At 40.1% G+C, this 24944-nt stretch overlaps 1 protein-coding gene across 1 annotated transcript; it reads left to right on the top strand.

The window, feature by feature from the left end:
- The first annotated feature begins 10018 nt into the window (after nt 1-10018).
- LOC115975581 (pentatricopeptide repeat-containing protein At5g39350-like) lies at nt 10019-12988 on the top strand. Its single transcript, XM_031096425.1, has one exon. It carries the CDS (start codon nt 10354-10356, stop codon nt 12370-12372), a length of 2019 nt encoding a protein of 672 aa, XP_030952285.1. The 5' UTR covers nt 10019-10353; the 3' UTR covers nt 12373-12988.
- Nucleotides 12989-24944: the final 11956 nt, after the last annotated feature.

Below are 24944 nucleotides of genomic sequence, written 5' to 3'. Positions count from 1 at the left end.
TTCAACTTTAGCATTCAGTCATTTAGACAAGTTTTGAATGGTACAATACATGGAAGAATATGGCCAAAATATTACTGCATCGAAGAGGAAGCCAGAGGCAAAATGTTCAAACAAACAAGAGATATATCACTATCCAAATTCATCCACAAGTCACCTGCAAAAAAAAAACAAGAAAAGATACTTTAATCAGTAGCCCAGCACAATTTTTTTACAGGTTAAACAGGATTACACTGCATCACAACACAAAACTCACCTTCTAAACCAAAATATGGTTCCTTAAAAGGCAATTTTCCACTTCAAGATCAGACAAAAAAACAAATTCGAACTCTCCTACTTGTTTCCCAACCCTACTACATACAAACAAGTTTTAAAGAGTAAAACAAAATTACAAGATTATTTTCCCATATTGCTATGTAGCATTAAATTACCAGCATCAAGTTGTTAAACTTAAACTTACCATTCCATAATTGATGGATGAAGAGTTCAATTGGCCAACATTACATTCAATTCATCATAAAACAAAATCAAAGGTAAAGGCGACTGTTTGCAAGAGTCCAAAGATGTATTCAAGAGTTCCAAAGCCTCTTCATAGTTTGACTTCTGTGCAAAATGATGTTAAAGAATGGTGAATGCACAATCTAGAATATATTGGTAAGATATAGAACATGTCAAAACCAAAGAAACTAATGCTAATTGCATCTCAAAGAAATCATTCACAAACAGAAACATTAAGGTATCATTAGCTCATTGGAATATTTTAGCACTGAAAACAACATCAATTGGATGCAAACACTCTCTATATCTCTAATTGAATTACTACTAGGTCCAACTTGAGATGCAAATGCACGGCAAACACTATTTTCATTTCCAAAGCAGGAAACTATCTGTAGAGTTCCGATTAAGCCCATCTTCTTGTACTTCAGATTTGGATTGCTAACCTACCCAGTGGGAGGGGCAGAACAATGAATTTATCTTAACACATAACAGTAACAGTATAAAGACAATGAATACAACCAAAACAAAGATACCAAAATTCAACAAAATGATCAAAAAAATTAGTGTATACATTCCATACCAAAAAGGATTTTACAGTACCTGCTTCCTTATTATCATCAATAGTTTATTTGCAATGGAAGATCCATATGAATCTGCACTTGATCGAACATACAACAAGCCAAATGGCTAAAAGCCTCATAAACCTGCACAAACAGGAAAGCCAGTGAGACAATGTCATGTAGACCACTTATATAAGAAAGTACACAATACTATAAAATACCTACTGCAGATTTTCAACACTAAATCCACCCAAGTAATTCAAAATACCTAAATTTCAGAACAAAGAAGACATCAAGAAATCTTGGAAACAGATCACTTCAGAAAATGCACAAGAATCTAGAAAAAACAAGGCACTAGTTATATGAGAAGAAAAAGGAATCAAATCTTGTGCAAATTTGGAGGCCAGCAGAGTCATAGTCTCCAAAGCAGACTAAACTTTGGAAGTAACACCAGATCCAACATGAGTAACTAGTGCACCTAAAACCTTCAAAGAAACCACAACAAACAATTCTCAGAATCTTTTTCATCATTTACAAACAAAGTAGTTTATTTTAAAATTGCTTACTTCCTGTCTTGAGTAAATATCTATGAACTCTTCAAATAATTGCTGTATTGTCCCCTCCACAACAGTCCCCTGGACCAACAAGGCAAGGATTAAAAGAGCGAAATAAACATAAATGTTTATGGCAGAACTTGTTAAACCTCATATACCTTCATTTTGTCTTCAAGCTTTTCACACAGGACTCTATTAAGTTCTTGCACATCTGTTGCATGAAAGAATCATATGTATCCCATCCAAAAGACTTGGTCAATTCTTTAGTTGCAACACTACTATCATTATATTGAAGCTTATAGAATAAACTCAATAACGCCAAAGGAATGCTTCCTGAGGGCATGTCATTTTCAGTTGTTGGCATATGGTACATAGCCTAATGTCAACATTCCAAAAATAAAGTATTTCTATCTATATAAAATTGACATAATTCACAATGACTTAGGGAAATATGAAACACATTTTGACCTTTCTAAAGTAAGGAATATGGTAGAGAGTCTGAAGAAGAGAGTTCATGTAACATGTTGCTCCTTGGTTCTTAAGTCCAACATAACCAGTCTCCTTCTTTAAGTCATAAGACCAATAATCCAAAACCTTGTGAACAGCAATCTCAGCTTCAATGACGCATGTGTCATTGACAAGGTACCCTTTAGCAGCAACAATATCCTTGTTGGAATAGCTACCTCCAACTAATGTCCCAACTATATCATTCACCTAGTTCCAATAATGTGCGTTAAAACCATATTGAAAACAAAAATAATATCATGAAGTATTCAACAGCAGATTGAAATATAAAAAAGGAATAAGGTATCATTTGAGTTATCTTTTTTGAACCTTACGCTATCTCGTATAATGAGGAGGAGGTATTGCATGTCCTTTGTTAGATGCCTCAAGCCCAGCTTTGTGCCCATGTTTGTGCCCCCTGTCCCACAAGGAGGTGCCTTTGATATGCGTTTCGGCCGACCTTCTGCCACTGTAGGTAACCCAACAGCTTACTCAGCTTGAACATGGGGTGGGTCGATGCCCGAAGAAAGGCTAGTAGACGTACTGTGGGAGGGTGGCTCCTGCTGCATGTCAAGAGGGGTTGGATCAATACCTAGGTCAAAGGATGAAATGGGTGACAGCTCAGGAAAGGACCGTGGGGTGGGTGGATGGATGTCAAACCCAAGACATGAATGTGGGGTGGGTGGAGGGATGGTGGGGCTAAGGGGTGGATGTGGGGTGGGTGAAGGGATGGTGGGGCTAAGGGATAGGTGTGGGGAGGATGGAGAGAGATCGGGGGTAGGGACCACCCAAGGGGTAGCAACAGGTAGACGTTCGGTAGGAGTTGTGCTCGTGCTTGGGCTCTCAGTAGTGCTTGGCATCTGAGTAGCCGCTGCTGTAGGAGTAGCTGCCTCCTCATTCGAGGCCTCAGGGTTTGGAGATTGTACATGGCCAATCTCCTGTACTGCCTTCAGCACATCAGTAATGTCCTTGTGGTCCTCCATGCCCACTGGGTGACACCTCAACAAACGTACGTATCCTTCAATCTGCACATGGAAAAACCAAGTATATTAGTAATGCAATACCAAATCAACAATGCCAATCAATAATAAAATAAATGTTGGTTCTGAATTGGTTCTGCTAGTAATAATTGTTGAGTTATAAGGAGACCAAGTGTTACCTTTGACTAAATTTAAATTATCTTTTCTATTAAATATGTAGCTAGCGGATAGTGTAGACAAAAATGCTAATTAAAAATTCAAATGAGTAGAAAATTAAAAATAATAAAAATGGAAAGAAGAATGTGTACCATAACTCTAAAGGCTGAAATAGGAAATATAACCTTAGAGCATCTCAAATTAGATTTTTAAATCAACAAAGTTCTCTATAAGGTAAATCAACAAAATTCTCTATAAGGAATCTTAAGCAGACAACAGCTTTAAAAGGGAGGTTTGATGCTAAGCAAACATTGGACCACATATATCATGTTCTCTAAATAGTGGTTTCATGCTAAGAAGTACGGTAAGATGTAGAAGACATGGAGAAGTTACCATTAGAATCATTCTAGCATCGGGGACATCGATGAATCTCCGAGTTACCCTTCTGAACCAGTCGAAGTACTCATGCTGTGGAGGCATATCACCAAGCACTGCTTCACAACTCCGTTGAAGGCAATTACCCCACTCCATGATATACACAACATGTTTCCGCATCCAATCAACACCGACCTTCCCCCTCAAATCAATGGCATGAAGCACTGTGTCAGTGTCAACATTGCGGGGAATTTCTTGGATCATCCCAAATTGACGAATGACACGATCCGGTATATATTTCTCTACTAGGTGGAAACTTACAAGCGACACCATTACTGTCCACACGACCCTCCTTGCAACACACCATGTCAGAAGGTCCTCTAATTCAACTTCATATGGCTGCCACACCACCTATAACAGCCCAAAAACAAATACGCAACACATTAGGCAACTATGTATATATTTCAAAGTTCACCAAACGTATATCTTGTTCCTAAACATGTTAAACAAGGCATTTTCATACCTAGCCTGACAATATTGAAGCTATTTGCTCGTGATACCTGTCCCTGAAGATGTGGGCGGGCCTGTTTTTCTTGTTTGGGACCCACAACCACCTACAACAATCAAGAACAAGGGATCAATATTTAGAACTTTCCTACTAAGATAATGTTATGATTAAAATTATAATGTAATCACATATAACTATTAAGATAATCTTATAGATATTTACTCAATTAATAATATCACTAAAATAAGAAATAGTCCTTATAAAAAACAGAGCACATACAAGCCACATGACAGTCACAAAATTAGAGTATATTAACGTAATTATATATATTGAACCTCTGTTTAAAATTTTTTAATGTTGACATAAATAATTCCTAGAAGCCTTTAAAATAAATAAATAGAATCAAGTTACATGATTGTGGGCTTCCATACTGATCACATAATGTATATGACGTGTATAAGGTAGAGACTTTCTTCAGGGACAATGGACCACACACTGGAGGACCATAAGCACCCATTGGCGGGCCACGCTCAACTATCGAGCATAAATAGGGGAACCTAGCACCCACCAATCTGACTGACATCCTTATCGCTTGCCTTGCATAACTCTTGATACAACCATGCAAGGCAAGCATTTCCCCAACTGTACCTTCGTGGGTGGTGAAGGTCTTCCAATTGCTGCACCCACATTAGATGCACCCTATCGTTGAATTTGTCCATGAATATTGTGTCCCCCAGTAGCGCTAGGATGTAGCATCATGCGTACTTATGCAGCTGATCCTCTTCAGCATTAGGCGGCAATGGATCAACAACTTGCTCCAAAAGCCATTTGATGAGAAACCTCTGGCCAGTAAGTTGCCTATGCTCTTGATTTATAAGTTGAAAGCCAAGGAACTCCTGGCACACATTCGCCCAAACTTTTTGCGTGCTCCCTATTATAGCGTCACCATTAACAGGAAGCCCGAGAAGAACCTCCACATCCTGCAATGTGATGGTGACCTCACCATGTGGCATGTGGAAGGTGTGAGTCTCGGGCCACCATCACTCCACTAAGGCCGTTATCAGGCCATGGTCAATCTCTCTACCCGGGGTCCTGAGGAGTCCTTCCAAACCAAGTGCCTTAATGATGTCAACAACTCGATCATCCACCATTAGCTCTCGATTGGACAACTCTTCACTACAGCTACGACAGGTAAGGGACCCTGGATCCTGCACAAAACAGAACCATGGATTAACATAAGACAGCAAGTGCATGTACATTGTATGAATTAAATGCGTGTACATTCGTTAAATCTTTAGTGCTGTGTTTTACCTGCCCATTCCAAATAGCTTTTGACCGATGCTTGGCCTATAAGGTCAACACCGACTGGTCAATAGGGCCAAGCTGTGCGTGGTCAATCTGTCTAGCATTTGGAGCAACCATATTGCTCAAGAATGATAAGCAATTAGCGCGTAATAGACATTATTGAAAACAAAAACAAAAACAATTTAAGAAATATTCTCAAAAAACCGCGTTGTATCCAATGGTTATCAAAGTAGAGACAATTGATGGCAAAATGAGGCAAGAGTTATTCAAAGAGTTTCTAGGTAGTTATTCTTCTGAACATGATAAAGTTCCACAAGATAATCATTCTGGGATTCCTTTCTAATTTAAATAAGAATTTGTTTTTGGAAATCTAAGTGTCAAGAGTTTAATTACAAATTTACAAGGCTAAAAAAGACATTTCAATAAGACTTTGCAAATCATAAATTTACTGCCAATTTTTGAAGCACTCTCAATGGATCCAAGTAAATGATCATGGCTAATTAGTAAATTATGCTGATTAAAATCTACCATTTGATTCTCCTTTGCAAGAAGGCTAGTGTTTCAAAGTAAGGAGTATAAAGGCAAAAACACCGCAGCTCTCTTTTGTCAAAAATCTACTTTCAATGATCCAAGAGTGCAACTAAGATTAGTACAAATGACATTGAAGCCAAAATTTGAACAATTGTCAACCACAGGTTAGAATACTTTTTAAAGGCCTTAAAACTAAGAAAGCCAACTTAACAAAGAAACATTAATAGAAATAACTTTTGAATGATAACACCTATAGAGATGGTAATATTGTTCTGCTCACACCAAACAGAAGAACAAGACAACTTCCAAACTTTTAAAAACACCTTGCTCAAGGTTAAAATGGACAATCATTTGTTCTGGGGAAGGGAAAAACCACCAGAAAGGAAAGAAAACTAATTTTTTTTGTAGCTTTTTTGACAATGAGGAGAGAAGTTTGAAGCAACTTGTAGTAGCTACCATGTAAATGTGGCTTACATAATGAGTGAGCCAAATGAAAGATGAGTACTTCACAACTTTAAATAAATACTAATCCTTTTTCACTTTGAATGAAGGCCTAATTTGCACTTAGAGAGCTTACACAACAGAAAAGCAAAGCACAAACTTGAACCATCAATATTTGCATTCAATAGGTGGCAAAGAAAAAGAAAATTCATTAATCTAGTTTACATACAATCATTTATCATATTAGAATTGATCATACTGTGAAAATTCATGGAGGAAAGGCTTGGTCAGAGGATGAGATCATTTATGCTAATACTTGAGATGTTAGATATAGATTGTTCTTGTGTAAGAATGTAAGAGATAGTATTAAAAACAGAGTGTTGTGTAGTTTGTGGGGGAGTTCCTTTGTCTTTATTTTTTATTTTTTATAAGATGTAGTTTTGTTGTAGCTTTGTTGTTTGGTCTTACTTATTCAACAAAACAAAACAAAACCATAAAAAAGAAAGTTCTAGTTGCAGTATGTGGTGATGCAAACTCAATAAGAGGGACTAATTCTCAGTGACCTATACTTCCATGTGAGAGTTAGTTAGATACATAACATCTAGTAGTTAATGATAAGTGCTTAATGGTTCAAAATCCAAAAACACCAATACAATTCGGGACTCCTAATCATTTTACCAGGTAAAAGTCTTGTTGGCCATTGGTGCATTAATGCAATATAACAATACAAGGGATATGCATAGTTTTGATATATTATATTACTAAAGTGAATGTTAAGGCATCGCTATTAAAGATCGGCATGGCAGTGTCTATAATCCATGCATAAGACTTGGTAAACTCCTAGACTTCGTTAAGGCATTTACTTCACTTGCTCCCACTAGAAGAAATTTTCAAAAAACCAAACAATAAGGAAGGCTTCAGGTTGAGGTTGCTAAAATATGTTCTAACAGAATAAAGAATTAAGAGTAGTTGAGACAATTGATGACTAAAGACACACATTAAGTATATAAAACTACAACCATTGACCATTTCTATTTCCTTTTTTTCTCTCTGGGATACATTCATTGGCCCTACTTCCTCAAAGATTCGAGCTCAGGTGTGGTTGGGTCAAAAACAGATACAAAATTATTATCCCTTTTGGTCTTATCTGTATTAGTTGTACAAACTACAAACGTAACCTTCACAAAATGTACTTTGTCTTTCTGCTGTTTAAATTAAGTTTATTTTCATTATTCTTGACTAATAATCCTTTATCTGTATAGTTGTACTACAAATTAAGTTCACCTTTTTTTTTTTTTTTCGTTCAGCTGAACATGACATGATTTACATTCATGTTAGACAATAATGATTTTAGAAAGAAAGTATATATATTACCTAACATCTCTAAAATCACTAAATCAAAGTATATTTTCTCCAACAAAGGACTAAAATTAAATCCTTAGTAACCTAGCAGGGCAATGTTACTGTAATTGTTAAAAAAAAAAAAAAAAAAAAAGGAAACCAAAGCACACAGGTAGTGTACTAAGGGATTAAAAAAAACAGAAAAAACCATAAAGCAAAGAAATTACAACTATTTAACAAAGAATTAAAAGTAAAAACACCCAAAGCATTTTGTCCACTCTAGCAAAGTTTAGAGAAAGAGCACTAAATCAGAGTAAATTTTTTCCAAAAAACAACTAAAAATTAAATCCTCAGCAACCCAACAAGTATATATATATATATATATTTATATATCCAATTTCTCCATTCTTAGTAACAATTTACCATAACTGGCCAAATCAAACTTAGATCAAAGTAAATTTTGATCAACAAAGCACTAAAATTAAATCCTCGGCAAATATAAACAAACCCAGAAACATAATTTGATTCCACAAACCAATTCAATCTCAAAAAATAATAAAGCTTCGATCTTTTTTAACAGTTCTATTAGAAATTCAATACAGAAACCAAAATAGAAAAAAACGAATTGAAACCAAAGTTTCTTTGATTTTTCCCACTGTTTCTCGGCAACCAAACGGTGAAACACACTTTGCATAAAGCGACTCACCTTTTTTTTTTTTTTATAGTTTTGAGAGACTGCGTAAATTGAAGGAACTCAAAGCTCTGTGAGTGAGAGTGGAGACTTTTATCAAAGCTCTGTACACCTCACTGTGATGAATGTGATGATGAATGTGAAATAGTGGAGACTAAGAGTGGAGATTGAGTGAGAGAAGAGGGTGAGTGTGAGTGGAGAGGGTGAGTGAGAGAGGCGCTCAGAGGTTCTGTGTGAGAGTGAGAGGGTGAGTGAGAGCGTGAGACGACGTGTGAGAGAAAGGGTGAGTGAGAGTGGAGAGTTAGGGTGAGAGGCATTAATTTTGAAAAAACCCCTATTTGAAATCAAGTTTTAGAGACTCGGTTTCCAGGTCTTCCATGTGAATCAACCATGTCACACCCAGATCACCACGTCACATACAAATCAATGCTTAAAGGGTCCGCTTATAAATTGAGTTTTAGAGACTCAATTTTCAGGTGGACGCTACGTGGGGAAAATGCCACATCAAATCTAATTAGATCATAAAAAACCGAGTCTTTGAGACTCGGTTTATAAACCCAAAATTGAGTCTTTTAGGGGCCGTTTGGATTGAGTTTTTTGATAACTCAATTCTCAGTTTCCATAACTCATAACTCAAAAATGGTGGGACCCATAGCAAAAAGGTTGTTTGGCCAAACGATAACTCTATTTCCATAACTCTGTTTCCATCACTCAATTCTCTGATTTTTGAGTTATGAGTTATGGAAACTGAAAACAACAAAAGGCTGTTTTCAGTTTCCATAACTCATAACTCAATGGCATTTCTGTAAATAAACACACATGAGGGACCCACAGCCGCAACTTTTGACCACCTTTTGACTTTTTTTTTTTCTGGGTTGGCGTTGGCTGTGTTTTTTTTTTTTTTCCTTTTTCTTTTTCTTTTCTGGCTTGGCATTGGCTGTTTTTTTTTTTTTTTCTGGGTTGGCGTTGGCTTTTTTTTTTTTTTTTTTGGTTGGCGTTGGCTGTCTCTTTTTTTTTCTTTTCTTTTCTGGGTTGGCGTGGCTTTTTTTTTTTTTTTTTTTTTTTTTTTTTTTTTTTTTTTTTTTTTTTTTTTCTGGTTGGCGTTGGCTTTTTTTTTTTTTTTTTTTTTTTTTTTTTTTTGTTTTAAGTACCTAGACTCACCAAACTTAGTGAAAAAAAAAAAAAAAAAAAAAAAAAAACCCAGACCGAACAGCCAACCCAGGGGGGAAAAAAAAAAAAAAAGCTGCTAGTGAAAAAAAAAAAAAACACTATACCGTGACAGGTGTGGGCCCTCCAAATAGTGTGAAAAATAGTGAGTGATGAAAACTGAGTGATGAAGGCAAACGGATGTGAAAAATTGAGTGATGAGTGATGAGTGATGAGTGATGGAAATTGAGTGACGAAAATTCCTTACCCAAACAGGCCCTTTAGAGTCAAGATATTAGTAAGTAATATACTTTTAAAACCATGCCTACTAACTAAATAGTTGGAAAATCATGGTTAAATTCCAATTCTGACCCTAATTTTCAAGTTTCAAACTTTGATCTCACTGTCGACTTTAATGTCCTTTTTTATCCTATTTCAAATGCCTGACCCACTAGCGTGATTTCATTGCATTCTTCTTTATGCGTTCACTCCCTCGCTACTAGCACTGCTTCTCCTTCTTCACCTCATCTTTCATCTTCTTTCTTCTTTGTTTTTAATCTCACCGAGCCAAGCGGTGCGGCCGGTGGCTCATTAAATTTATTGTTTCATCGTCAAAGATCAGATCACCGGAATGGCGGTTTAGGCCGGCACTGGAGCGATACGGAACAAAGAGTTCTGTTGTACCGGAACGGAATTCAAAACTTTGATTCTATCATTTTTAAAGTTAAAGTGGCTCATAATCATAATTTGAATTGATGAATGGCACATGACATCTCAAGCTCTCTCAAAAACCAAACACCTTCTCACTATTACCGCAGCAGCCCAGTGCGAGTCACTCTTGCGAAGCTATGCGGCCATTCGCTCACTCACAAAAACCAAACAACTCCATGCCCACACCATCACCTCTGGCCTACTCTCCACCCACCTTCGCTCAAACCTCTCCACAGCCTATGCTCTATGTGGCCACGTCCCCCATGCGCGTAAACTGTTCGACGAAATGCCTCACCGAACCTCATTTTTGTATAACATCTTCATAAGAATGTACATAAAAAAAGGTGTTCCCTTTGATGCACTTAGCGTGTTTGTTGAAATGCTCAGCTCGGGGCAGTGCCGGCCTGATAACTTTACGTACCCTTTTGTTATCAAGGCTTGCGGTGACTTGTTGTTGCTTAATGTGGGGCTTGTAGTTCACGGGAAAACACTGATGGCTGGGCTTGATTTGGACACGTTTGTGCAGAACTCTTTGCTGGCAATGTATATGAATTGTGGTGAGAAGGAGGAGGCGAGACAGGTTTTCGATGCAATGTGGGAACGGAGCGTTGTGTCTTGGAATACAATGATTAATGGGTATGTTCGGAATGGGTGTGCAAAGGAGGCTATGATGGTTTTTAGTTGGATGATGGATGTGGGTGTTGAGCCTGATTGTGCCACCATGGTTTCAGTGTTACCAGCTTGTGGTTACTTGAAGGATTTGGTATCGGGAAGAAAGGTTCACGCGTTAGTAGAAGAGAAGGGTTTGGGGAAGAAGATAGCGGCGAAGAATGCGTTGGTAGACATGTATGCTAAGTGTGGTAGTATGGATGAAGCACAATTAGTTGTTGATAAGATGGGTGAGAGGGATGTGGTCACATGGACAACCATGATCAATGGGTACATTTTGAATGGTGATGCAAGAAGTGCTTTGGCACTTTGTCAGCTGATGCAGTTTGATGGGGTAAGACCCAATTCAGTGAGTATAGCTTCTCTTCTTTCGGCATGTGGTAGTTTGTGTTCTCTGGAGTATGGTAGGTGCTTCCACGGGTGGGCAATAAGGCAAAGAGTTGAGTCTGATGTTATTGTGGAAACTGCATTGATTAACATGTACGCAAAATGCAAAAAAATTTACCTCAGCCTTCGAGTGTTTGCTAAAACTACTAAAAAACGAACAGTCCCTTGGAATGCAATTCTTTCTGGGTGTGTTCACAATGGGCTTGCAAGAGAAGCAATAGAATATTTCAAACAAATGCTAATGGAAGCATTACGACCCAATGATGCAACCTTGAATAGTCTCCTTCCTGCATATTCTATTCTTGCAGATTTGCAGCAAGCAACAAACATACACTGTTACCTAGTAATATCTGGGTTTCTTTCAAGCACCGAAGTTGCTACTGGTTTGATAGATATATACTCAAAATGTGGAAGTTTAGAATCTGCTCACAAAGTTTTTAGTGGAGTTCCTGAAAAGGAAAAGGACATTATCCTATGGAGTGTAATAATAGCTTGTTACGGAGTTCATGGTCATGGTGAGATTGCTGTTTCACTTTTCAATCAGATGGTTCAATCTGGGGTGAAACCAAACGAAGTCACTTTCACCTCTGTTTTGCACGCATGCAGCCATGCTGGTTTGGTGGATAAGGGTTTTAATTTGTTCAAATTCATGCTTGAAAATCACAAAATGAGTCCTCGTCCAGATCACTACACTTGCCTAGTCGATCTTCTTGGTCGTGCTGGTCGACTGGATGAAGCTTATGATCTAATCAAGACAATGCCATTTAAGCCTAACTATGCTGTTTGGGGTGCACTGCTTGGTGCTTGTGTGATACATGAGAATGTTGAGCTAGGAAAAGTGGCTGCAAAGTGGCTTTTTGAGCTTGAACCAGAGAACACAGGAAATTACATATTGATGGCAAAAATTTATGCTACAGCAGGAAGGTGGAAAGATGCCGAGAATGTGAGACATATGATGAATGAGATAGGATTAAGAAAAACAGCTGCTCACAGTTTGGTTGAGGTCAGAAATGTGTGATATGGGTACAGATTTTTCGGTTTGAATGGATAAAATATCTCTGCTATGACCTATACCTAAGTAGAGGTTCCAATCAAAAGCCAAGGTGCTTGCCCAAATGGAAGTGTTTGATTATGATGACTGATTGATACCCTTAATTGGAAGATTTTGTTTGATTGACAGAAGGGAATCTGTTTTAGAGACTAGGGAATGCCTTCATATATCACTGCAATCTAACTTATGTTGCAATCAGTTCTAACCAGCGTTGCCATCGTATCAATTACAGTTGGCATGCAGGTTAATTTTGTAAGTTTTTGACTGAAGAGGCAACTTCTTGGTCAAACAGAATGTGCAACTGTCATTATTATGCATGGACCAGTTTGCCATTCCATTTATCTGCATTGTATGGATACTATAGGTAGGCATTTGTATGTATCATGTTAGCCTGCTGGAGGATCAGGTATATTGAATTATATTACTCTTCAAGTGGGATCGAACTGTAGAGTGATGAGAATGTTGGGGATGAGATCTCTCATGACAGCGAGCAGTCTTCATTAGATCACAGGATATGTCTATGTAAAATGGAGTTTGATATGGTTCTTTATAAAAAAAAATTACTTTAGGCTTTGCATGTTAACTTATAATGTTCTTTATCATTTACTATAATTTATTTGTCTTCTTGAGTTTCCTCTCGTCACCACAGATTATTGCATTCCCCCATCTTCAAGAAATGATCAAACATCCTATTTCAGTACTTTGTCAGAATCACATACTCAATTTGAGACCTCAACGTTATCATTAGATTTTAGAGGTTTTGGTTTGTTTTTGAGCTTTTTAATAAATTTCTTTTTTATGATTGAAAATAGGAATGGTTTGGGTTTAATTTTTTATTACAATTATAGTCTGAATTAATCACTTGTAGAGGTTGCCTATTTCTTTTTCCCAATTTTTGCCTTTTTATCTACTTTTTTATTTTTATTATTATTATTATTATTTTTTTTTTTTTTATTTAGCATAGAGTATGTTATGTACTACTTAATCATGGGATTTTATACACATCTTCAAGCATTTAGCATTGTGTATCAAGTATAAGAGGTGAAATGGGTAAAAAGCAAAATTTTACCTATGCTCATACACAATTTTCAATATTTTTTGTACTAACACCTGAAAAAAAAGTTTAAAATGTCTTATATTAATATTGCTTAATATTTATTTTTATTGGTAAGTTATACATGCATTCAACAAGTCTTGAACTCAAAACCTCACACTATTCTATGCCACCAGTTATGGTTTTATAGGAACAAATTGCTCAAGACTCAAGAGTTCCCCTCCCACCACCACATCCATCTCCTTCATTTCACCACCACCTTCTATGCTTGTTCATAAAATAAATGGATTTTTATTTATTTTTCTTTGTTTCACCAACAAGCTTGGGAGTTCACTAACCAACACTACATCCTCCTTTCACCCCAACCTGATCCCCCCTCCATGTGCTTGGTTCAAGATTAATTTTGATGTTGTTGTGAAGCCCAACAATATTTACTTTGTTGTTGTTTGTCGAAATCATTTGGAAAAGAGCACACATGCTTGGATAATGGATTGGTGTTGACGTTCACGGCGATCCTTTATGGGTTGAAGTTGGAGCCGGACTTCTAGATGTTACCTCTACACAGGCTTTGGGATTAAGCTATATTATCTTTGAAAGTAATTCATACAATATTAGATAATGTCTCTTACACATATTTTGTTGCACATACCATACACAAATTATTTTTTAAACTTAAAAAAAAAAAAAAAAAAAAATCATGTTTTGAAGTCACGATTTCAGTTCAAAAACTAAATTGTGTAATACAATAACATACACTACCCTACAATATTATCCTCCATCATTGGTAATTAATGTAGCTGACAAATCATTTCATTTTTGTTAATTTTCACATGTAATTAGATTTACAAATTGTTTAGCCTTTGGGGCTCTGTCCATCGTCAATCTTCCAGCCCATGTTTTACTACTGGAGAAGGTAGATGGGATGTGCCTCTAGCTCTTTTTTTTTTTCAATCTATACTTATTCAGCCAAAAAAAAAACACTACTCTATGTTCATATATTTGAGCCTCTATATATGTGAAGAGGAAGGAATTTAGAGGTGACGGATCCATTTGGATGGGCTTGACAGATTAGGATAAGTGGGCCGAAAGTGAACAGATCGGGGTGTACGGACCAAAAGGTCACGTGATGCTAAATTGGTCATTATGTGGTCTCCAAGAAATCCTAAATGGAAACGACTTGTGTCTCACGATTAACCCTAACCCATAGAATCCCAATATGAATAGAATTCGAATACGAAGAAGATTCTGGAAGATATGCCCATTAATGAAGATCTTCCCTATATGGAAAAGACTTATTGTGTAAACATAGGAGTTTGATTCTACACTACTATAAAAACCCAAAGACCCTCAGAAAACAAGTACGCATAATTCACCCCAGCTTTGACACTCTAGAGTTGTGAAAAGTTCTAACTTGACCTTCGGAGGTTATTTGGCTGACACCACACCGTGCTCTCTGTTAAGTCTTCTCTTTTTATTTTGTAGGTATCGTTTCGAGCGTGCAAGGACTGTGTAGCTCATTGGTGATTTTTCGGCATCATCAGTTGGCGCCGTCTGTGGGGAAAACTGCGACTTGTAAGCCATACAAACGCTTCTCGGACAAAGAGTTGCATGATTCTTACTCGCTCGATGGCGACCACCAACAACGTTCAAGGAGACGAGCCGTGACCCACTGCCCTGGAGAGGCAGGTCCAAACCCTTACAGCAGTAGTGGAACGCCTCACCAAACAAAACTAAGACCTAGAGGAACAGCTACAACAAAAGAACGCAGCGATGGGTACCCAAGAGGACGACCAAGAAGGTGCCAGTGCTGAACGAAGAAACCAAGAGAGGCCGGAGGGTAGTAACGCCCCAAGCAGACCGGAATGACAAGACATGAGCCGTTCATCCATCACTAATACAGCCCAACCCCACATTGTCGTAGAGATGTAGATGATGAAAGAACGGACGGACTTTATGATGAACGCGCTTAGGGGGAGAGTGTCTAGTGACCTCGACGATCTAGTCCATCGAACCGATTCACCATTCATCGTGCTCAACTCCTTTTCCCTACCACAGAAGTTTCGTATACCACAGATAGAAAGCTACAACGGAGACAAGGACCCTCTAAATCACTTGGAATCCTTCAAGACCCTAATGCACCTTCAAGGAGTAGCGGACGAGATCATGTGTAGGGCCTTCCCTACCACACTAAGGGGTCCCGCGAGAATTTGGTTCAGTAGGTTGACGCCCAACTCCATTAGCACTTTTAAGGACTTAAGCGCCCAGTTTGCTTCACACTTTATCGGGGGGCATAGATATAAGAAGTCAAGCGCATGCCTAATGAGCATTAGGCAACGAGAGGATGAGACGCTGAGGTCTTACAAAGCTCGCTTCAACAAGGAAGCACTCTAGATTGACGAGGCTGACGACAAGATCCTCGAAGCAACCTTCACAAACGGGTTACAAAAGGGTAAGTTTTTATTCTCCTTGTACAAGAATGATCTGAAAACCATGTCGGATGTACTTTACAGGGCCACCAAGTACATGAATGCTAAAAATGCGCTACTAGCTCGCGAGGAGAAACCTAAGAAAAAAGAGAGGCAGGAGGAAGCCCGACAGGATAGAGGTAGAAAGATGGCCAGAACAGGAGACAAAAGAGATGATCGACGATCCAAGCCCTCGACAAGAAGGTTCACAAACTTCATCCCCCTGAATACACTGATTGATTAGGTCCTGATGCAGATCAAAAATGAAGGAGCCTTGATATTCCCAAGCAAATTGAAGGGTGATCCCAGCAAGAGGCCTAGGGATAAATATTGTCATTTTCACCGAGACCACGGTCACGACACATTTAATTGTTATGACTTGAAGCAGCAAATAGAGGCCCTCATCAGGCAAGGGAAGCTACAAAAATTCGTCAGTAAGGAAGGAACAGAACAAAACCAAGGAGCACCAGCCCGAAGAGAAAACGAGCGACCCAGGCCACCCATGCGAGACATAAGGATGATCACAGGGGGCAATACTTCTAGTTCCTCTAAGAAGGCACTTAAGGCATACCTACATATGGTTCAAAATATTCAACTAATAGGGTATGCCCCGAAGATGGCGCAGGTTGACAATCCCGTAATTGGGTTCACGGAGGAAGATGCAAGACGTCTCCACCACCCACATGATGTCGCACTCGTAGTCAGTATATGGGTAGGAGACTATAACACCTACAGGGTGCTAGTAGACAACGAAAGCTTCGCTGATATCTTGTACTATCTAGCCTTTCAGCAGATGAGAATAGAGAAAGAACAACTGATCCCAACCAATGCCCTCGCTCGTAGGATTTGGAGGAACAAGGGTGTATCCACTAGGCGCGATCACCCTACCAGTAACAGTCGGAGATTACCCTTAGCAAATCACGAAGGACGTAACCTTCCTAGTCCTTGATTGTTCTTCTGCGTATAACACCATATTGGGACGTCCGACTTTGAATTCATGGAAGGCTGTAACATCCACCTACCATTTGATGATCAAGTTCCCCACTGAAAACGGGATAAAAGAAGTAAGAGGGGATCAAGTGGCAGCGCGTGAATGCTATATTGCCATGCTAGAGATGGATGATCACCAGCAGACCATGTGCATCGAAGAACAACAAACAACAGCAGAGCCGGTGGAAGAACTAGAAGAAGTGACCCTTGATGACTCAAGGCCCCAAGCGGATGACTAGAGTGGGTACGTTGGCTAGTCAGCCAGTACATCAAGCACTCACAACGTTTCTAAGAGAAAATCAGGATGTATTTACCTAGAGTCACGAGGACATGCCAGGTATAGACTCCTTGGTCATAGTTCACAAATTGAATGTATCTCCCTCATGCTTTCTCGTCCGACAGAAAAGATGAGTATTCGCCCTAAAGCGAGACAAAGCCATAGCTGAGGAGGTTGGGAAGTTGTTGGAAGCAGATTTCATTTGAGAAGTGTACTACCCTGACTGGTTGGCAAACGTGGTTATGGTCAAAAAGGCCAATGGAAAGTGGAGGATGTGCGTAGATTTCACGGACCTCAATAGAGCCTGCCCCAAGGACAGTTACCCACTCCCATGGATAGATACCTTGGTAGACTCAACTGCGAGGCATCAGCTTCTGAGCTTCATGGATGCATTCTTAGGATACAACCAGATTAGAATGGAGGAGGCCGATTAAGAAAAGACTTCTTTTGTTACCAGCCAAGGACTCTTCTGCTACAAAGTGATGCCATTCGGACTCAAGAACGCAGGGGCAACATACCAGAGATTAATGAACAAGATGTTTACACACCAGATTGGGAGGAATGTGCAAGTTTATGTAGACGACATGCTAGTGAAAAGTTTACGAGAAGACGAACACTTGAGTGACCTCCAAGAGACATTTGACACCCTCCAGGTGTACAACATGAAATTAAATCCGAACAAGTGTGTGTTCAGGGTTACTGCGGGAAAATTTCTGGGATTCATGGTATCCCAAAGGGGATTGAGGTCAATCTAGAGAAAATACGAGCTATCATGGAGCTGGCCCCACTAAGGACGGTCAAGGAGGTGCAAAGCCTAAATGGCAAAATAACAGCACTAAACAGGTTCGTCTCTAGGGCGACGGAAAAATGCCTACCCTTCTTCCGCGTATTGAAGAAATCGTTTGAGTGGACGGACGAGTGCCAACAGGCGTTCGAAAATCTAAAGATGTATCTTTCGCCTCCTCCATTACTCAGTCCATCCAAGCCAGGGGAAGAGCTCTATCTGTACTTAGCCGTCTTGCAAGTCGCTGTTAGCGCAGCTTTGGTTAAAAAAGAGGATGGGTTGTAGAAACTCGTTTACTTTACAAGCCGAGGGTTTCGAGGAGCAGAAGAGAGGTATCCCAGATAGAGAAGCTGGCGTTCGCATTGGTAACCGCAGCACAAAAACTCAAGCCATATTTCCAAGCACATACTATTGTTGTCTTGACCGATAAGCCTCTAAGAAGAGCTATGAGTAGCCCCGAAGCTGCAGGATGGATGGCGTTATGGGCGGTCGAGCTGAGTGAGTTTGATATACGGTATCGTCCACGTACTGCTATAAAGGGACAGGTGATGACTGACTTCATTGCTGAATTCACTATCATGGAAGGCCAGGGGGTAGAATTAGTTCCGCAGTGGAGCATCCATAAAGATGGATCTTCAAATAAGCAAGTAGGAGGGGCCGGTGTGGTACTCCACACCCCGGAAGGAGATAAGATTAAGTGCATGATCCGCCTGGACTTTCTTACGATCAATAATGAAGCAGAATATGAAGCTTTAGTGGCAAGATTAGACCTTGCGAAAGCAACAGGAGCTGAAAACATGGTCGTATATTGCGACTCTCAAGTCGTAACCAGTCAGATTAATGGTAACTATGAATGCAAGAACGAAAGAATGAAGAAGTACCTTGAGAAAGTGAAGGGTCGAATTAGCGGGCCCCAAATCAAATTTGTCCAAATCCAAGGGAGGAGAACGAGTGCGTCGATCGTCTAGCTAAGGCTACGTCAGCAGAATACATGCTCGTCCCCAATCAGGTACTATCCTTCGTCCAAATCTCTTCACTTATAAATGAGATTACGAGAGTGCAGGAGATAGGTGCTGAATGCAACTAGACCACGCCATCAGTCTCCTACCTAAGGAACGGCGTACTACCAGACGGGAAGAACGCTGCCAGAAAATTGAAGGTCTAAGCATTGCAATTTGGGCCCTGAGGAGGCAGATTTCGTGATGAAAGAGATCCACGAGGGGATTTGTGGAAACCACTTAAGGGCACAATCGTTGGTAAACAAGCTGATTCGAGCAGGATACTATTGGCCTACTATGCAGAAGGAAGCGCAAACTTATGTCAAAGCTTGCAACAAATGCCAAAGATTCAGCAATATCATCAGACAACCGTCCGAAGAACTCACCTCTATGACGACCCCGTGGTCATTCGCTTAGTAGGGAATAGATATCATGGGCCATTTCCTAATAGTAGTCATGCAGCTAAAATTCCTAGTAGTTGGTATTGACTACTTCACCAAATAGGTGGAAGCAGAAGCGTGAGCCACTATCACGGAAAAGAATATTCAGAGTTTTGTCTAGAAGAATATCATTTGTAGATACGGGATACCCAGGGTGCTTGTTTCGGATAACAAAAAGCAGTTCGATAATAGTGCATTCAGAGACTTCTGTTCGGAACTAGGGATCAAGAACCACTACTCATTACCTACCCACCCATAAGCCAATGGACAAGTTGAAGTTACGAACCGATCCTTGCTCAAGATTATTAAGACTCGGCTCGAGGGGGCAAAGGGCATATGGCCGGATGAACTACCAAGTGTTTTATGGGCATACCAGACAACAATAAGGACACCTACGGGAGAAACACCATTTCGACTAGCATACGGAAGCGAGGCAGTCATCCCAACAGAAATAGGGCTCACAAGTTACTGAGTGGAGAACTATGACAAGAGTAAGAATGATGAAGCCATACGTCTGTAGCTTGACCTAGTAGACGAGGTCTGGGCAATAGCTGAGCAAAGGTTGGCATGATACCAGAACCTCATGGCGAAACACTACAACTCCAAAGTCAGACACAAAGACTTCCAGGTCGGAGACCTTATTTTGAGGAAGGTAATGGGAGTAGCTAAGGATCCTACCCAAGGAAAGCTCGGCTCCAATTAGGAAGGACCTTATAGAGTTACGTCATGGCAAAGAAAAGGCACCTACTACCTTGAGACGCTAGACGGGCGAGAATTGCAACACCCATGAAACGCTGAGCACCTACGAAAGTACTACCAGTAGAGATGACGATGTGAAAAGCAACATTCACCAGATCTCCAGTTTACTTTTTTAGTTTAATTTTTGCTACATGTTTCCCGTTTTTCAGTTCCCTATTTAGACAATTTATTTTGTTACTATGATTTTTAAGTATCTTTTTAAGCTTCTCTTACGAATAAACGATTATAATAAGAGGAATATTCAAATATGACTAGTGTGTTTTTTCTACTAAATTTTATCAAGTCCATATAACATGGACGAACCTTAGAGGGTGAAAATAGTAGCCCAACAAGTGGACGGAGCTATCACGAAGTCCATACAAGGGTGGACGGAATCATCCCAATGGATGATAACTACAAAGTCCATACAATTGACGGATCCAACTTAGGACGGATCAATATTGCTAGTCCATAAATGGACGGGTTCTGATTAATATTCAAGTCCCCAATTGGACGAGCTCATCCCAAGGGATGATAACTAAAAAGTCCATACGACGGACGAATCCAATCGAAGGAGGGATCAATGTTGCTAGTCCATGTGACGAAAGGATCCAAATGAAGGTTGGATTAATATTGCTAGTCCAATAAGTGGGTGGATTCCGATTAGTATTCCCAGCCCACAAGTGGACGGACTCATCCTAAAAGGGATGATAACTACCAAGTCCATATAATTGACAAGTTGGAAGAATATCCATAGGAGGACGGAGTCCCATTAATATTGGTCGTCAATGTAATGGACGGGTTCAACTTGAGGTTTGATTAAAGCTTAAAGTCCACAACTGGATGGACTCATCTTATCAGGTGAATATAAAATCCATATAATGGACGGGTACAACCTAAGGTTAGGTAATAACATTAGTACGTGAATAAACGGACTCATCCTAAAGGATGGAAATTGTAAGGTCCATTTAGTGGACTTACCCAACGTAAAATTGATTCACATCAATCCACAATTGAACCCAATAGAGGATGGATCCCACTCATAGTTGAATTAATATTAGTCACTGTGTGGACGGGCTCATCTTAAAGGACGGACCCCCTGTGAAGACAGGTATAAGATCCTTATAACGGGCTCAACGTAAAATTAAAATTGACACTACACATTCACCAGAGGACGGATCCATCTAAAAAGATGGTTTTTAAATCACCAACTACATGTTTAAAGTCATAAAAATAGATAGGCAATAGAGAAGGAATGTTTTTACATGCCACAAGTGACGGATAAAAAGTTAAAAGATTGTTCCCAAAATAGTTACATTTCAAAAAAAAAAAAAATTACTGCTGAGGGGAGGTGTTTTCAACATTCATGGGCTGACGGACATCACCATCAACGGGCTGGGCTTGGTTCTCAATAGGAGCTGACTCCCTGTCGCCAGGAGCTGCATCGTCAGCAAATAAGTCCTCTGTACTCTTAGAGGTGACATGTTGAGCAGTAGCTTGGGCTTGTGTGTCAATATTGAGTTGAGAAAAGTCAAGATCAGGATAAGCTTTCTTGGCCTGACGGACAGCGTCATCAAAGCCGTCCTCATAAGAGGTCCAGAGCTCCTCCAGGAGGGCGTTAGAGTCACGATATTCACGGATTGCTGCCTCCTTTGCCTGACGAAGCTGGTCCTTGGCATCTTTTACCTCTTTTTCCTTGTCCTCCAAGACTTTTCTCAACGTCTCCTATGCTCCTCAAGCTCTTTCCTGACTTTCTTTGCCATAGCAAATTCTTTCTCCATGCCAACCTTCCAGGCCTTGAGACCATTCAGCTCATCCTCCGTCTCGTTGGCCCTTGCCCTAACACGGTCCAACACCATCTCATGGTTCAAACATCGTCCCATCAGCCCTTTCATTATCACCATTGCCTGAAAACAAAGGTTATTAGTGACAGAGTTAAGTGAACGGGAAAAATAGAAAGTGGACGGCATGACTTACCTGGGCAATACAAAAAAGCCCCGTCTCCCTCATGGCCTCCGTGGCATGATTGCTTAAGTCCTCATAGTCGTCGGACAATATGATGGACAAAAGTTTCTCTAGAGCGTATTTGGAATCCTTACGGAGGAGGATGGGTGGCTTTTCTTGGGTGGTAGACGGGCCCTTCATTAAACCCTTTCTAGCTCCATGCTTGGCAAGAGTAACCGTCTTCTTGCCCTCGGCCTCTAATCCCACGATGAGCTCTAGAATTGTTTTGGGTTTCTTGGGGAGGCGACCTTGTTTCTCTGGTAGCTTTCTTTTTGTGGACGAGTTGGATGAACCTGTCTCCTTAGGTTGTTGTCCTTCAACCTCTTTCTTTTTTGCTGCCTGTTGTTTGATGATGGCTCTTCTCTTGGCAGCATCCATTTCTACATAAGGGAAGACAAATGGTTAGAGCTCACAAACAAAGAAACCCAAGGATAGGGTGACGAACTTACGTTGGCAAACTTGGGCATCGTATCGACGGGCGGCTAAAGTTGGCTCTAGTCCGTCGCAATACCAGTGGATAGTGTCTAATGTGACCAACTTTGCTCACGTCCTCTCCTCTAGCTTGGACTTGTTGAAAATTCTCTCGAGAAAACTCCACTTTTCAAGAGAAACTTGTGGACGTTCACGAACTGCAAAAGAAGATGGTTAAAGTGACATGGCAAAATGAAAACTAAGCCAAATATAGACATATACATACCAGATGGTGGCAATATGCCCTTTGTGGTGTCAATGGGCATAAATTCATTGTCACCAGGACGACACATCCATCCGTCACCTTCCATGAAAAAATACCGACTCTTCCAGTTCCTATTGGAGTCGGGGGTCTCACACACAAGCCTCAGCAAAGGGCTCCTAGGTACAAAACTATACATACCCTTTGACTAGGCAATCTCATCAGGACGGTAACAATGTAGGAATTCCCACATCGTCAACCTCCTGGCACCGTCGGACATTGCCCCGTACAATACCTCCACGCCTAGGAAAACCCTCCAGGCGTTTGGGGAAATTTGGTTGACAGATAGGCCTAAGTGTTGAAGGAGTTGATGGTGGAGTGAACTTAAGGGGAATCTAAGCCCTGCCTTTAGCATTTGCTCATAAACCCCGACACCTTCAATACCGTCATAATAACATTTCTCCGACTTGTAAGGTAGACGGAAAGGTATGTTGTCAGGGATTTGGAACTTGTCCCTAAGTGTTTTTAAATGGGTTTCTTTAATTGTGGAAGTAAAGTCATTAACCGTTCATATGGGTAATATGATAAATTTCCTATGTCCATCAGGACCCACAACAGATTGAACTGGGGGTTGAGTGTCATCCAGGTCTTGAATGAAGTCATCCTCTGGCCCTTTCGTCTCTAAACCTTCATCTCTTGAGGAAGGAGAACTAGCCGACGGACTCCTTTCTCCACTCGGAATGTCAAGGTCTTTGTGACCCGACGGATACACTTCATCGTAGCTTGCCCCGTCACGGACAAACGAATGATTACTCGACGCACTAGACATGACCTACACATGATGGTAAATCCTAAGACTCTGACGAGTCTATAATGGATGACGGTAGCATACGAAGTCTACAGAAATGAAAAAGTGCATAAAAAACTTTAAAGGAAAAGAGTGTTTACCTGGTTGAAGCTGGACGATAAAAAGGCGTTGATAACAGATGTAATAGTTAGACGGTATGGTCTGACAACGATGACGGGTGCACTCTGATTGTAGATTTCAGTAGAAAGTAAAAAATGAGAGGAAGAGAGATTAGTTTATATAGAGGGAACGACACGAAAAACGAAGGGGCGCTTCGATCCAAGTGAGCGATCATTTAGCTAATGACACGTGTCCTTCGTCATTAATGATCCTAAGCCAGCCTGTCAAGGCTGGAGGTGTTCCTCAAAAGGTTGGATTGAACCGTCACCCCACGGGTCCTTCCACTTGATGATCCCGAACCCATGGGGTGAGGGGGCAACTGAAAAGGAAGGAATTTAGAGGTGATGGATCCATTTGGATGGGCTTGACAGATCAGGATAAGTGGGTCGAAAGTGAATGAATCCGATGTGAACGGACCAGGGTGTACGGACCAAAAGGCCATATGGTGCTAAATTGGTCATTATGTGGTTTCCAAGAAATCCTAAATGGAAATGACTTGCGTCTCACAATTAACCCTAGCTCATTGAATTCCAATATGAATAGAATTCTAATACGAAGAAGATTCTAAAAGATATGTCCATTAATGAAGATCTTCCCTATATGGAAAAGACTTGTTGCACAAGCATAGGAGTTTGATTCTACACTACTATAAAAACCCAAAGACCCTTAGAAAATAGATACGCATAATTCACCCCAGCTCTGGCACTCTAGAGTTATGAAAAGTTCTAACTTGACCATCGGAGGGTATTTGACCGACATCACACCGGTGCTCTCTGTTAGGTCTTCTCTTTTTATTATGTAGGTATCGTTTTAAGCGTGGCTCACTGGTGATTTTTCAACATCATCAATATGTATAGCCAAAATTCATTAGCATCAATCTCGCGGAAAATGTCTTGAAAAATACCGTGAATCGAATACTTGAAATTGGTTTTGGTCATCAGAAAAGGACAAAGGAACATGAATGAATGATGTAAATTGTAATTAGAAAATGGTGACCGAGGGCTTGAAAAGGAGAACGAAAGTAGCTCACCCAATAGGCATGCATGCAGGGTTCATTCAAAGCACAGTAAAATTTCCTCCCACTCGTCTGGTCTAGTTTGACAACAAATTTTTATTTTTTGGTTCTAGCTAGCATCTTGTTCACTCATG

Source organism: Quercus lobata, chromosome 2 (genome assembly GCF_001633185.2).
Source record: "Quercus lobata isolate SW786 chromosome 2, ValleyOak3.0 Primary Assembly, whole genome shotgun sequence".
Taxonomy (NCBI): Eukaryota; Viridiplantae; Streptophyta; class Magnoliopsida; order Fagales; family Fagaceae; genus Quercus; species Quercus lobata.
Note: the sequence above shows the minus strand (reverse complement) of the source record. Positions and strands in the feature narration are given on the sequence as shown.

Bases quoted from the DNA above. Each gene is read 5' to 3' on its own strand.
- LOC115975581 (XM_031096425.1), top strand. From the start codon at position 10,354: ATGACATCTCAAGCTCTCTCAAAAACCAAACACCTTCTCACTATTACC.